At 45.0% G+C, this 15479-nt stretch overlaps 1 protein-coding gene across 3 annotated transcripts in view; it reads right to left on the bottom strand.

The window, feature by feature from the left end:
- The window catches only part of LOC122562314 (C-Jun-amino-terminal kinase-interacting protein 4), a 294916-nt gene that overhangs the window by 88738 nt on the left and 190699 nt on the right, over positions 1-15479 (bottom strand). For all 3 annotated transcript variants that reach the window (XM_043715173.2, XM_043715179.2, XM_043715180.2), the window contains one exon: positions 3391-3616. In XM_043715173.2, the coding sequence (XP_043571108.1) occupies positions 3391-3616 (226 nt within the window). The remainder of the gene's footprint in view (positions 1-3390; positions 3617-15479) is intronic.

The raw sequence follows: 15479 nt of genomic DNA, 5'->3' as shown, positions 1-15479 counted from the left end.
GGAATAAAAGAATGTCTAGGGTAAGAATAGGTCCAGTCAAGGATAGTAGTGGGAAGTTGCGTGTGGAGGCTGAAGAGATTGGGGAGACACTAAATGAATACTTTTCGTCAGTATTCACTCAGGAACAGGACATTGTTGCCGATGTGAATCTTGAGTCACAATTAATTAGAATGGACGGCTTTGAGGTACGTAGGGAAGAGGTGTTGGAAATTTTGGAAAGAGTGAAAATAGATAAGTCCTCTGGGCCTGATGGCATTTATCCTAGGATTCTCTGGGAAGCAAGGGAGGAGATTGCAGAGCCATTGGACTTGATTTTTATGTCCTCGTTGTCTACAGAAATAGTGCCAGAAGACTGGAGGATAGCAAATGTGGTTCCCTTGTTCAAGAAGGGGAGTAGGGATAACCCTAGTAACTATAGGCCGGTGAGTCTCACTTCTGTTGTGGGCAAAGTCTTAGAGAGAATTGTAAGGGATAGGATTTATGAACATCTGGATAGGAATAATGTGATCAAGGATAGTCAGCATGGTTTTGTGAAGGGCAGGTCGTGCCTCACAAACCTTATTGAATTCTTTGAGAAGGTGACTAAGGAGGTAGACGAGGGTAAAGCGGTAGATTAGATTAGATTAGATTACAGTGTGGAAACAGGCCCTTCGGCCCAACAAGTCCACACCGACCCGCCGAAGCGAAACCCACCCATACCCTTACATTTACCCCTTACCTAACACTACGGGCAATTTAGTATGGCTAATTCACCTGACCCTGCACATCTTTGGATTGTGGGAGGAAACCGGAGCACCCGGAGGAAACCCACGCAGACACGGGTTGAAACTCCACACAGTCAGTCGCCTGAGGCGGGAATTGAACCTGGGTCTCTGGCGCTGTGAGGCAGCAGTGCTAACCACTGTGCCGCCCACGATGTAGTGTATATGGATTTTAGTAAGGCGTTTGATAAAGTTCCCCATGGTAGGCTACTGCAAAAAATACGGAGGTATGGCATTGAGGGTGAGTTGGAGGTTTGGATTAGGAATTGGCTGGCTGGAAGAAGACAGAGGGTAGTAGTTGATGGTAAAGGTTCATCTTGGAGTGCAGTTACTAGCGGTGTTCCGCAAGGATCTGTTTTGGGACCATTGCTGTTTGTCATTTTTATAAATGACCTGGAGGAGGGGCTAGAAGGTTGGGTGAGCAAGTTTGCGGATGATACGAAAGTCGGTGGAGTTGTTGACAGTGAGGAAGGATGTGTCAGGTTACAGCGGGATATAGATAAGTTGCAGAGCTGGGCAGAAATGTGGCAAATGGAGTTCAATGTAGGTAAGTGTGAGGTGATTCACTTTGGTAAGAGTAACAAGAAGATGGGGTACTGGGCTAATGGTCGGATACTTGGTAGTGTGGATGAGCAGAGGGATCTTGGTGTCCATGTACACAGATCTCTGAAAGTTGCCACCCAGGTAAATAGTGCGGTGAAGAAGGCATATGGCATACTGGCTTTTATTGGTAGAAGAATTGAGTTCCGGAGCCCTGAGGTCATGTTGCAGTTGTATAAGACTCTGGTACGGCCTCATCTGGAGTATTGTGTGCAGTTTTGGTCGCCATACTATAGGAAGGATGTGAAGGCTCTGGAACGGGTGCAGAAGAGGTTTACCAAGATGTTGCCTAGTATGGTAGGAAGATCGTATGAGGAAAGGCTGAGACACTTGGGGCTGTTTTCATTGGAGAAAAGAAGGTTCAGGGGTGACTTGATAGAGGTGTACAAGATGATTAGGGGTTTAGATAGGGTTGACCATGAGAACCTTTTTCCATGTATAGAGTCAGCTATTACGAGGGGGCATAGCTTTAAATTAAGGTGTGGTAGGTATAGGACAGATGTTAGGGGTAGATTCTTTACTCAGCGAGTCGGGAGTTCATGGAATGCCCTGCCAGTAGCAGTGGTGGACTCTCCCTCTTTATTTAAATAGGCATTGGATAGGCATATGGAGGATAGTGGGCTAGTGTAGGTTTGGTGGGCTTGGATCGGCGCAACATCGAGGGCCAAAGGGCCTGTACTGCCCTGTATTTTTCTATGTTCTAAGGCAGCTCACCACCATCTTCTCAAATGCAACTAAGGATGGGCAATAAATGCTGGCTCAGACAGCAATGCCCACATCCTGTGAATGAAGCAAAATCAGTAGGGATACTATCCTTCAGTATGAGCGGCACTGAGCAGAAAAGTACGTTTTTATACTTCAATTATACAGTGCATCAGTGAAAATTCATCTGGAGTAAATACAGTTTTGGTCTCTTTATTTAAAGACACAAATGCTTTGGAGGTGGTTAAGAGAAGATTTACTGAATTACTACCTGGAGTAAGCAGTGATCATAACAGAAACTACTGGACAGTGTGGGCTGTTTTTATGGAGTTTACAAGACTGTGAGGTCACGGGCGGCACGGTGGCACAGTGGTTAGCACCGCTGCCTCACAGTGCCAGAGACCCGTGTTCAATTCCCGACTCAGGCGACTAACTGTGTGGAGTTTGCACATTCTCCCCATGTCTGCGTGGGTTTCCTCCGGGTGCTCCGGTTTCCTCCCACAGTCCAAAGATGTGCGGGGCAGGTGAATTGGGCACGCTAAATTGCCCGTAGTGTTAGGTTAAAGGGGTAAATGTAGGGGTATGGGTGGGTTGCGCTTCGGCGGGTCGGTGTGGACTTGTTGGGCCGAAGGGCCTGTTTCCACACTGTAAGTAATCTAATCTAATCTAATTTGATTGAAGTTTATAAGATTCTGATCCATTTTTACAGATGAATGTGGGATGATATTTCCTTTTGTGCTAAGTCCATAACTGTGGGGCAGTATTTAAAAATTAAAGAGTTTCCCTTTTACAACAGATCACAACATTGTTCTCTCCAAGGGTTGTGCAATTTTGAAACTCAGTCTCAGAAGGCAGTGAGGTGGAATGAAAGAATATTCTAGGTGGAAACAGATTGAATCCACTGCCTAACAAGAATAAAAGATTACTGATGGGAATGTGGAATTCAAAACACAAACAAATTAGATATGATCTCATTGCAGACTTGAGGGCCTGAATGACCTGCTTCTGCTCCTAGTTCATATGTCTGTATATTCCTACAGACCCAGCATTCCACACCATGACCACATCTACCAGCTGAAGTTGACATTTTCAATATACCCATGTTCTAAACCCTATGTCAATCAGGTTTATTCCTCCCAAGATAAATAAGGAAAATATATAAACCAATTTGAGAGAAATATGAAAGACTTTGGCACTTGTAACAATTTGGAAACCTTTGTAGAACAGGAGACTAAGGAAGCAGGAAAGTTGAGATGTCATCAACATTGGGAAAACAAATGTTTATCAATTCCTTCAGAATAAAATTTGGTTTGAACAAGGCACTTACCAACTGCTAAAGTTCTGGTCTCCTGCTGTACCTGCACATCAATATTTTTCTTGCTGTCTGGTTTCTTGCTTGCTTGGTTTAAATTTTTTGACAACCCTTCAGCCTTCAAGCTTTCCTTTCTTGGAGAAGCTGAATCACCCACAGCAGGGTCTGGTGGGACCGATATTGGAGTATTTGGATTTGTTGGCACCAAGCTGGAGGCCTGGCTGGCATCAGAGAGTTCATCCTAAAATATAAATAGAACTCCCAATCAAAATTAAAAAATGAACACTCACCTCCAATTAAAGATTTTAAACTGGATGACAGATGCTATGCATGAGCTAGGAAGGGGGGCATGAATGAAGGAAAAAAAAAGGATCATTAAACCAATGGCAAAACTAGAATCTATGGCTGTCTACAATCAACTGTTCCTATTGCCTGCACAATCTAAGAATGGATGTGAGCATCCTGATTACAAACTCTGTAAACAATGTTCCATCAGCGGTCACTGCAAAGTATTAACAATGTCTAAAATTAAGCATCTGCTTAATGCCTCCTGTTAATTTACAATGTTGAGGTCATTCTTTCTTCTCTTCATTGTTATTATTTTTATGATAAAATTCAGTTGACTCTAAGTGACATTCATGATAATAATTTTATTTGATCACAGATTAAATTAAAATTCCTACCCCGGGGCATTATGGAACTTTTAAAAAAAATAAACGGATGATAATTTGGAATATTGCTTGCAATTCTGGTCTCCTTCCTTCAAGTTGTGAAACTTGAAAGGATTCAGAAAAGATTTACAAGGGTGTTGCCAGGGTTGGAGGATTTGAGGGAGAGGCTATGTAGGCTGGGGCCGTTTTCTCTGGAGAGTTGAGGGCTAAGGGGTGACCTTATAGAGGTTTAGAAAATCATGAGGGGCATGGATAGGATAAACAGACAAGGTCTTTTCCCTGGGTGGGGGAGTCCAAACTAGAGGGCATCGGCTTAGGGTGAGAGGGGAAAGATATAAAAGAGACCCAAGGGGCAACTTTTTCAAGCAGAGGGTTGTGCGTGTATGGAATGAGCTGCCAGAGGAAGTGGTGGAGGCTAGTATAATTGCAACATTTAAAAGACATCTAGACGGTCTGTGAATAGGAAGGGTTTAGAGGATATTGGCCAAGAGCTGGCAAATGGGACTAGATTAGGTTGTGATATCTGGTTGGACCGAAAGGTCTGTTTCCGTGGTGTACTTCTCTATGACTCTATGTTGTGGAAACGCTGCACATAATTAAAGAGCCTTAGTTTGGAACAGAACTGAAATAGTTCCAAGTTGTCCGCATAATTCTGTTGTTTCTGGATTTCGCCCAGATAAACATAAATGATGAAAGCTTTTTGATTTACATAAATCAATAAATTCAGAACAATCCTGCAATTTCCATGAATAATTCTCCGAGAACAGTTTTGCAGAGCTGTTTAAGTTGTGACGCCCAAGTACTGAAGACTGGAAAACTTCAAAAATATGTAATTAGAGGAGTCAGCTTATTGAGTATACTGCAAAGGAGAAGGAAAAGCGATTTAGAAGTGCGACTTCACAGAACAAGTTAAGTTTTAAGACTGGGATTATGTAGGTTTGATCAACTGTTTGCAATGAGACAGACCTTGGAGAAATTTATAAATTCATTGCTACAACCTTTACAGATTTAAAGTCAGCTTTTAGCGGTGTACAACAAAAAGAAATATGGAAGTAAGGCATTCCTGAGAACTTTGTCAAACTCAGAATTATTTGAATCTGAGGCTGCAAACAGGGACAAACCTTGTTTTGCTGGATGTAACTACTTGGATTTTCTAAGTATATAACACACGACCAGCATATACTGAAACAAGCTGCTGTCTATGTTAAGTCCAAGGTAGGAGGGAGAGACTGATTCCTTTCCTGTCCAACTATGCTCAACTACTCTTCTTGAATGAGATTATATACCTACAACTTTCCCACATCCCCACTATCCTGCCAAGCCTGGAAAAAAAAACAAAAGCTTGCAGAGTATCACCTTAAAACATTGTGGCCAGCTAACAGTTAAATTCAGAAAAAGTGACTTATTCACAGATTGTTCAATGCTGGTTTGCAGCCAAAGTCACTTTTCTCAAATTACTGGTACTAGGGCTGCTCCCAACATCAGTTATTGCAGGCTAGCTTCTTTTTTCTGGAAACACTAGCATTGATTCAGACCTATTCTTTAAGAACCCTTCACTTTCAGTGATGAGATCTTCCAACGGGTTTTCAACATCCAAAGCTCAATGAGAACGACTTCAGAGAGAGAGAAAGGGACAAAGCTTTTGCCCCTGTGACAAGTTCTCTCTGATAGTCCATGTTTAAAACCAATACATTTTCTACATAAAATCTGATAGCACTGTAGACTCCATTCAAGTAACTAGTGTTCCACACAAAGGCAACATCTTGTTGCTGCTGTACTCTGCTGTTTTGAAAAGAATGTTTGATAAGTTTAACATATATGCTTAGCCAATATCATCAATTAATATTTTAGATAATAGATCACAACACCTGTATATTAAACTGCTGCCATAGAGACAATTGGGTCATTCACCACATAAACCCTTTCACTTCCTGAATTCACAGTAAGGTTATTATTGTTTTTTAAAGTTAAGGCTAATATCCATTTATGATCAATGCTAAACAACTAAGTATGTTGTTTTGCATGTTTAGGCTGATTTTAAAATGTTTAAATATTGTGCAATTTCACCACAATTAAAAACTGTCACGCCTACTTTCATTCATTTAATTACATAAAACCAATTGCTATTCAGGATGTTCCCTCAATGTCCACCAACTGTGTGCTGGCATAGAAACTATGACCTTCAGATGAATTTCCCACTGGATGCAATAAAGAGCTAATCACTGTGCTCCCCTGATGTAACCAGCAGCAACCAAAGCCCCACTGATCAGACTGCAGGAAACAACCTTTTGAAAGGTAATGAATACAAACAATTGCAGCAGAATTAGCTGAGCAATGAACTGCTCATTTTCAACTATTTCCCTCCGGCATTCCTTATTTCACAAATTCTTCATCAAGTCTTTCAAAATTAAGATTAGAATTCATTCTAATATAAATTTATCATAGGTAGTAGCACTAAACAGGTGGGAAAAAAAAACAGCCGCTGTTCTGAAAACTTTGATAGTCATTTATTTTTTTTTAAAAAATGGGATGTGGTGTCGCTGGCGTAGACAGAGGAGGAAACCATCTTCAAGGCAGGCATCCTGCTTTATTCCTGATGAAGGGCTTTTGCCCGAAACGTCGATTTCACTGCTCTTTGGATGCTGCCTGAACTGCTGTGCTCTTCCAGCACCACTAATCCAGAATCTGGTTTCCAGCATCTGCAGTCATTGTTTTTACCAGACCAGAATTTATTGCCTGCCTTTGAGAAAGTGGTGGCGAACTGCCCTTGAACCACTCTTGACATGTGGTGTGGGTATACTCAGAGTGCTGTTAGGAAGGGAGTTCAAAAAATTTGACCGAGCCAATGGAATTAAATATTAAGCTCTCTGCCTAGTAAAGAATAATGCAAGAACATCAGTGAGAAAACCCCTTGGATCAGAAATGCTGGTGGGTTCAATTTATTGATCCCCTGTCATTATACCATTTTAACAGCATGAAACAAGATGTTACTGGAATCAAAAACAAAAAAAAAGAAAGATCTGGCAGAACCTGTGGATCATCGGGATCTCTTCTGGGACAGAAGTGAACGGTGTAAGAGGGATGGGTTACACCTAAACCAGAAGAGAACCAATAGCATTGCAGGGAGGCTCACTAGTGCCACTCAGTTTAAACTAGAGTGGCAGGGGCCTGGGAACCAGAACAGCAAGTCAGCAACTGGAGGTATTGAGGGGAAGGTACATGTTAGGACCAGTGAGTCTGAAAGGAAGGACAGGCAGTACAGGTAAATGAACACGATACAACTGATGTGCTGAAGTGTGCTTATTTCAACGCAAGGAGTATTATGGGTAAGGCAGATGAGCTTAGTCCTACATACAGATCCAGGGTCTAACGTTTTGGCTATTACAGAGACTTGGTTGAAAGGGGGACAGGACTGGCTGCTCAACGTTTCAGAGTTTAGTTGCTTTAGATGAGATAGAGAGGGGGGTAAAAAGGAGGTGGAAGACTTACATTACTAATCAACGAGAACATTACATCTACATTCACAGAGGACATACTGGAGGGCTCATTCACTGAGGCAATATGGGTGCAATGACTCTGAAAGGATTATACCATAGGGCCCCCCCCCCACCCCATCACAACCACGGAGACACTGAGGAACAAATATGTCGGCAAATTATGGAAAGATGCAATAAAAAGAGTTCTCACGGTGGATGACTTTAACTTCCCTAATATTGATTAGGACTTCCTTAGAACAAAAGGCTTAGATGGGACAGAATTTGTTAGGTACATGCAAGAGGGTTTCTTGAAACAGTATGTTCAACTGGAGGAAGGGCCATATTGATCTTGTATTGGCTCATGAGTCTGACCAGGTGACTGACCTTTCAGTGGGAGAGCATTTTGGAAACAATGATCATAATTCCATAAGTTTTAAGACAGCTATGAATAAGGATAAATCAGGACCTTGCAGGAAAGTAGTAAAGTGGGGGAGGGCAAATTACATCAGTATTAGGCAGGAACTGTTTGAAGACCTACTGGTCAGCGTTCAGCACCAGCATGTTCCAATGAGGAGGAAGGACAAGGATGACAAGGTGAGGGACCCTTAGATAACTAGGGACGTTGTGAATTTAGTCAAAAGGAAAAAAGCACATGTAGGGTTTAAAATCTCAAATGCAGCACAGAAACACTTGTCTATGCCCCTAACTGGCAAGTCTCCTACCACTATTGCTCATTTGGAATTTGTCTGACTATACTCGACAGCAAAGCCAGCTGTCATGCCAGAGGCCAGCTGCTGCTGTTATACTTCCATGAGGCTATCCACCCTCCTCCACCCGCCAACAGTATCCAAAAAGAAAGCAGGAAAAAAACTCAAGCAGTGAATCAGGACAGCAAGGAGGGGCCAAGAAATGACCTTAGCAAGTAGGGTTAAAGAGAATCTCAAGGATATAGCAGGGAACTTATGCCAGGAGACAGAGGACGTAGGTGAGATCCTAAATGAATACTTTGTGTCAGTATTCACCCAGGAGGAGGATATGGAGTATAGTGAGATTATTGTGGAGCATGCTAGGTTTTTGAGAGAGGCACGAGAGAAGATTGTTGGGGTCTTGACCACAATCTTCGTATCCTCGCTAGCCACTGGACAGGTCCCAGAGAACAGGCAAATAGCTAATACCGTTCATCTGTTCAAGAAGGGAAATGAGGGTAATCCAGGAAACTGTAGACCAGTGAGTCTCACATTGGTGGCTGAGAAGAGTTCTTCGGGATAGGATTTACACGCATTTGGAAAAGCATGGTCTAATTAGGGATAGTCAGCATGGCTTTGTGTCGGGCAGTTCATGTCTTACTAACGTGATTCAATTTTTCAAGAACATGATGAATGTAATCCACGAGGGTAGAGCAGTGGATGCTGCCTACGTGAATTTTAGTAAGGCTTTCGACAAGCTCCCTGATGGTAGGCTCATCCAGAAGATTTAAATGCATGGTATCCAGGTGACTTGGCTGCTTGGATTCAGAATTGGCTTGCCCGTAGAAGGCAGAGAACATAGATGGAAGGGTGCTTTCCTGGCTGCAGGTCCGGGACTACTGGTGTTCTGCAGGGATCCGTATTGGGACTTCTGCTTTATGTGATTTATGTATAAATGACTTGGATGAAAATATAGATGGGTGGCTTAGTAAGTTTGCAGATGATACAAAGATCGGTGGAGTTCGTGCAGAGTGCAGAAGGTTGTCAAAGAAAACAACGGGATATAGATGAGTTGCAGGTATGGTTGGAAAATGGTAGATGAGAGTTTAATTTGGACAAGTATGAGATGCAGACTTTGGGAGATCAAATGTTAAGGAAAAGTATACAGTTAATGGCAGGACCCTGAAGCACACTGACGTTCAGAGGGATCTTGGGTTTCAAGTTCATAGTTCCCTGAAAGTGGCCATGCAAATAGATAAGGTGATAAAGAAAACATATCACATGCTCGCCTTTATTGGTAGGTGAATTGAGTACAAGAGACAAGGTGTCATATAGCAGCTTTAAAAGACTTTGAGTAGGCCACACTTCATTCAGTGTTCAGTAATCAAATTATAGGAAGGATGTGGAGGCTTTGGAGGAGGTGCAGAAGAGATTTACCAGGATGCTGCCTGGATTAGAGGAGCGACTAGAAAAACTAGGGTTGTTTTCTCTGGAGTGTCGCAAGCTGAGGGGAAACTTGCTATAAGTCTATAAAATTATGAGATGCATGGATAGGGTTGGCAGTCACAATCTGTTGCCCAGAATTGAAATGTCTAATATGAAGACTCATGCATTTAAGGTGAAAGGGGAAGGTTCAAAGAAGATATGAGGGGCAAGTCAAACATGGTTTCCCTTTCTCAAAACTATGCTTGATTGCACTAAGCTTTTCCCAGTGCTCTGCTATTTCTTCCTCAGCACGGACTCTTGCACTTTCCCAATAATAGATGCTCGGCTGACTTGCCTGTAGTTTCCAGTTTTGTGTCTCCAACCTTTCCTGAACTGGGAGATCATATTAGCGGTTTTATTTCACATTTTCAACATCTGCAGTGCTTTGTTTTAGTGCGAAAGAAGGGATCTGGGTTATTATTTGATTTCATATATTTCAGCACTGTAGGCTGCACTATATCAGGTCTTTGACGAATCCTACAAAGCTTCCAGATAAATTCTTAAACTGGCAAAAGTTTGAAGGGATTAGACAGAAACAAGACTTAATTACAATTTTAAAGACACTAAAAGATGAAAAAGAAATTGACGTAAATCACAAGAAGGTTCGATAGTCACCTGTTTGGGAGGGGTGGGAAGAAACAGATGACCATGTCAGGCTGCAGGAGGAATAGGGAAATATGGCAAACCATATTATTCCACAGAGAGGAGAAAGTGAGGACTGCGGATGCTGGAGATCAGAGCTGAAAATGTGTTGCTGGAAAAGCACAGCAGGTCAGGCAGCATCCAAGGAACAGGAGAATCGACGTTTCGGGCATGAGCCCTTCTTCAGGAATGAGGAAAGTGTGTCCAGCAGGCAAAGGTAAAAGGTAGGGAGGAGGGACTTGGGGGAGGGAGTTGGAAATGTGATAGGTGGAAGGAGGTCAAGGTGAGGGTGATAGGCCGGAGTGGGGGTGGGGGCGGAGAGGTCAGGAAGAAGATTGCAGGTTAGGAAGGCGGTGCTGAGTTCGAGGGATTTGACTGAGACAAGGTGGAGGGGAGGGGAAATGAGGAAACTGGAGAAATCTGAGTTCATCCCTTGTGGTTGGAGGGTTCCTCGGTGGAAGATGAGACGCTCTTCCTCCAGCCATCATGTTGCTATGGTCTGGCGATGGAGGAGTCCAAGGACCTGCATGTCCTTGGTGGAGTGGGAGGGGGAGTTGAAGTGTTGAGCCACGGGGTGGTTGGGTTGGTTGGTCCGGGTGTCCCAGAGGTGTTCTCTGAAACGTTCCGCAAGTAGGCGGCCTGTCTCCCCAATATAGAAGAGGCCACATCGGGTGCAGCGGATGCAATAAATGATGTGTGTGAAGGTGCAGGTGAATTTGTGGCGGATATGGAATGACCCTTGAGGTGTAGTCTCGGTAGCTGTGGGAGTCGGTCGGTTTATAGTAAATGTCCGTGTTGATTCGGTCGCCCGAGATAGAAACGGAAAGGTCTAGGAAGGGGAGGGAGGAGTCTGAGACGGTCCAGGTGAATTTGAGGTCGGGGTGAAAGGTGTTGGTAAAGTGGATGAACTGTTCAATCTCCTCGTGGGAGCACGAGGCAGCGCCGATACAGTCATCGATGTAGCGGAGGAAAAGGTGGGGGGTGGTGCCAGTGTAGCTGCGGACGATGGACTGTTCCACATATCCTACGAAGAGGCAGGCACAGCTAGGGCCCATGCGGGTGACCATGGCTACTCCTTTGGTTTGGAGGAAGTGGGAGGATTGGAAAGAGAAGTTGTTCAGGGTGAGGACCAGTGCAGTCAGTCGAAGGAGGGTGTCAGTGGAAGGGTACTGGTTGGTACGGCGGGAAAGGAAGAAGCGGAGAGCTTTGAGTCCTTCGTGATGGGGGATGGAGGTGTACAGGGACTGGATGTCCATGGTGAAGATAAGGCGTTGGGGACCGGGGAAGTGAAAATCATGGAGGAGGTGGAGGGCGTGGGTGGTGTCCCGAACGAAGGTGGGGAGTTCTTGGACTAAGGGGGACAGGACCGTGTCGAGGTATGCAGAGATGAGTTCAGTGGGGCAGGAGCAGGCTGAGACAATGGGTCGGCCGGGGCAGTCAGGTTTGTGGATTTTGGGCAGGAGGTAGAAACGGGCGGTGCGGGGTTGTGGGACTATGGGGTTGGAAGCAGTGGATGGGAGATCCCCTGAGGTGATGAGGTTATGGATGGTCTGGGAGATGATGGTTTGGTGGTGGGAGGTGGGGTCATTGTCAAGGAGGCAGTAGGAGGAGGTTTGGTGCACCGACCTTTACACCGCTGAGGCTAAACGCCAGCTCGTGGACACCTCCTCCTATGCCCCCTTGAATATCGAATTATTTTCTGCCAGTTTGGGTTTTCAAGATAAATCATATAGGTATGTAGTAATTTAATTTAAACCGAAAAGACCTGAAGGAAGTACTCCTAACTGTAGAAACTTGAGCTTCAGGTTTTGGAGCTCAAGTGTTGGCTGGAGACACTGTGCCATATAACGTGGCTGACAGTGAAATGGATAGCACATTTAGGGGGATGGTCACACTGCAGATCAAGTGACCAGAGGCAATGAGAGATTAGGTGACTACCAGGCAGTCAAAGAGGATCAAGTATGAACTATAGGGGTCTCTTGTTCTCCTTCTCACACAGATGCACACACCTTCTCATAAGCATATAAATCAGTTATACTTGCGCACCCACTATCATACACATACATATCCTTTCCCCTCTGTTTCACAGGCTTATGCCCGAAACGTCGATTCTCCTGTTCCTTGGATGCTGCCTGACCTGCTGCACTTTTCCAGCAACACATTTTCAGCTCTGATCTCCAGCATCTGCAGCCCTCACTTTCCCCTCTCTTTTACACACTTACGTACACACTCTTTTTCTCTCTCTCTTTCACACATACTTATATGTCTATGGGGTGAATCTGCATTTGCAAATACATTCCATTTTGTTCAAAAACACACAGTTTGTAGTCAGTGTGACATTTTATAAATTCCAACTTTGGAAATAGAATCATTCTGACTCAAGGTTGGGATACAGACAGAACTCACAGCTTTAATGCATTGTCTGAGCTGAGATGTCTCCTTTTTTTAAATATAAAACCTTAAGTTATCTCAAGAATTTGACTTGAAAGAAGTTCTGTGATTTACATATTAATCAATCAAAACCTGCATCCCCATTCTAAGTGATTAAAGACTTAACAGCAATCTAGGTTTGTTCAATACATCGTGTCAGTTGCAATGACACTTTGAACTTTTACTACAAATTCTGCATTCTACGATCTGCCTAACTAGCCACCTGACAAAGAAGCAGCTTTCCAAAAGCTTATACTTACAAATAAATCTGTTGGACTATAACCTGGTGTTATGAGATTTTTAACTTTGCACACCCCAGTCCAACACCAGCACCTCCACACCACTGATATCAATGATATAGGTAGAATGAGGGAGAAGGGCTTGTATCAGAGTTTAAGGATTTAGGCAATAGATTAAAAAAGCAGGATCTCAAAGGTTGTAATTTCTGCAGTATTTGCAGTGCTATGAGCGAGCAAGTAGAGAAAAACAAGAATATGGCCCAAGAATTGGTTTTAATTTTTTGAATCACTGGGACTTTTTTGAGGAAGGTGAGACTTCTGAAAGCAAGATTACACCAGAATGGAATCAATAACCTTGTGGGAGAGTTTGCTTATGCTGTTGCGAGGAGTTTAGTTTGGCAGGTCCATGGGATACAGTGCATTAAATCAATAGTGACACAGTATACCTGAGAAAAGGAACCTAGGCAGAGGGTGTTCAGACATAATAAGTCTCCAGGGAGTAAGGCAAGGCCAGATGGCTTCTACTTTAATGCTAGAAGTATTATAGATAAGACAGGGAGAAAGTAAGGACTGCAGATGCTGGAGATCAGAGTCAACAAGTGTGGTGCTGGAAAAGTGCAGCAGGTCAGGCAGCACGGAGAAACATGAGAATCTATATTACCGGCATAAGTTCTTCATCAAGGATGTGGGGGAGGAATAGGGGCTGAGAGATAAATGGGAGGGGATTGTTCTGGGGGTAAGGTAGCTAGGAAGGCAATAGGACGATGAAAGTGGGGCGTGATGGTGATAAGTCGGAGCGGAGGGTGGAGCAGATAGGTGAGAATGAAGACGGACAGGTAGGACAGTTCAAGTTGGTGGTGCCGTGTTGGATCTGGGATAAGGTGGGGGGAGGGGAGATCAGGAAATTGGTGAAATCGAAATTGATTCTGTGTGGTTGGAGTGTCCCAAGGCAGAAGGGTGAGGTGTTCTTCCTCCAGGCATCAGGGGGCTAGAGTTTGACAGTGGAGGAAGCCCAGGACTTGCATGTCCTTGGCGGAATGAGAAGGGGAGGCGAACTAGTTGGCCACAGGGCTGTTACAGGTTGTTTAGTGCGTGTGTCCCAGAGATGTTCTCTGAAACTTTCCGCAAGTTGGTGCTCTCTTTCCCCGATGCAGTGGAGGTCACATCGAGAGCAACGGACACAGAAGATGAGATGTTGGATGTGCAGGAAAATCTCTGTCAAATGTGGAAGGATCCTTTGGGGCCTTGGATGGAGGTGAGGGGAGAGGCGTGGGTGCAGGTTTTACACCACTTGCAATGGCAAAGGAAGGTGCCAGGAACGGAGGGTGGATTGGTGCCGAGGGAGGGTGGGGGTGGCACAGACCTAACGAGGGAGTAGCGGAGGGAATGGTCTCTGCGAAATGCTGAAAGGGATGGACAGGAAAATATCCTCTCTAGTGGTGGAGTCTGTAGGTGGCAGAAATGGCAGATGATGATGCTTTGTATCTGGACATTGGTGGGGTGGAAGGTGAGAACCAGTGGGGTTCTACCCTTGTTGCAACTGGAAGGGTGGGGTTCAAGAGGGAGAAGTGCAGGAAGTGGAGGCGATAAGACAGATAAGATAGATAAGACTGATGAGTTAAGGGCACTGACTGACATGTGGAATTGTGATGTTGTTGCCATCACAGGGAAATGGTTGAGGGATAGAAAGGACTAATCCCATCCCATTCTCCCAATTCCTTCGTCTCCGCCGCATCTGCTCCCAGGAGGACCAGTTCAAAATACGTACAACACAGATGGCCTCCTTCTTCAAGGACCGCAATTTCCCCCCCGACGTGGTCGACGGTGCCCTCCACTTCCCGCTCCTCCGCCCTTGAGCCCCGCCCCTCCAACCGCCACCAGGACAGAACCCCACTGGTCCTCACCTACCACCCCACCAATCTCCATGTACAGCGCATCATCCGCCGTCACTTCCGCCACTCCAAACAGACCCCAGCACCAAGGATATATTTCCCTCCCCTCCCCTATCAGCTTTCCGTAGAGACCACTCCCTCCGCGACTCCCTTGTCAGATCCACACCCCCCACCGACCCAACCTCCACTCCCGGCACCTTCCCTTGCAACCGCAGGAGGTGCAACACTTGCGCCCACACCTCCCCCCTCACTTCTCTCCAAGGCCCCAAAGGAAACTTCCATATCCGCCACAGATTCACCTGCACCTCCACCCACATCATCTACTGCATCCGCTGCAGCCGGTGTGGCCTCCTCTATATTGGGGAGACAGGCCGCCTACTTGCGGAGCGATTCAGAGAGCACCTCTGGGCCACCCGGACGAACCAACCCAACCAACCTGTAGCACAGCATTTCAACTCCCCCTCCCACTCCACCGAGGATATGCAGGTCATTGGACTCATCCACCACCAAACCACAACAACCCGATGGTCGGAGGAGGAGCGTCTTATCTTCCGACTGGGAACCCTCCAACCGCAGGGGATGA

This window comes from Chiloscyllium plagiosum, unplaced genomic scaffold, assembly GCF_037043375.1.
Source record: "Chiloscyllium plagiosum isolate Xiang-an unplaced genomic scaffold, Cpla_swu_hap1 HiC_scaffold_25, whole genome shotgun sequence".
Classification (NCBI taxonomy): domain Eukaryota; kingdom Metazoa; phylum Chordata; class Chondrichthyes; order Orectolobiformes; family Hemiscylliidae; genus Chiloscyllium; species Chiloscyllium plagiosum.
This window is presented reverse-complemented; position numbering and strand designations above follow the sequence as displayed.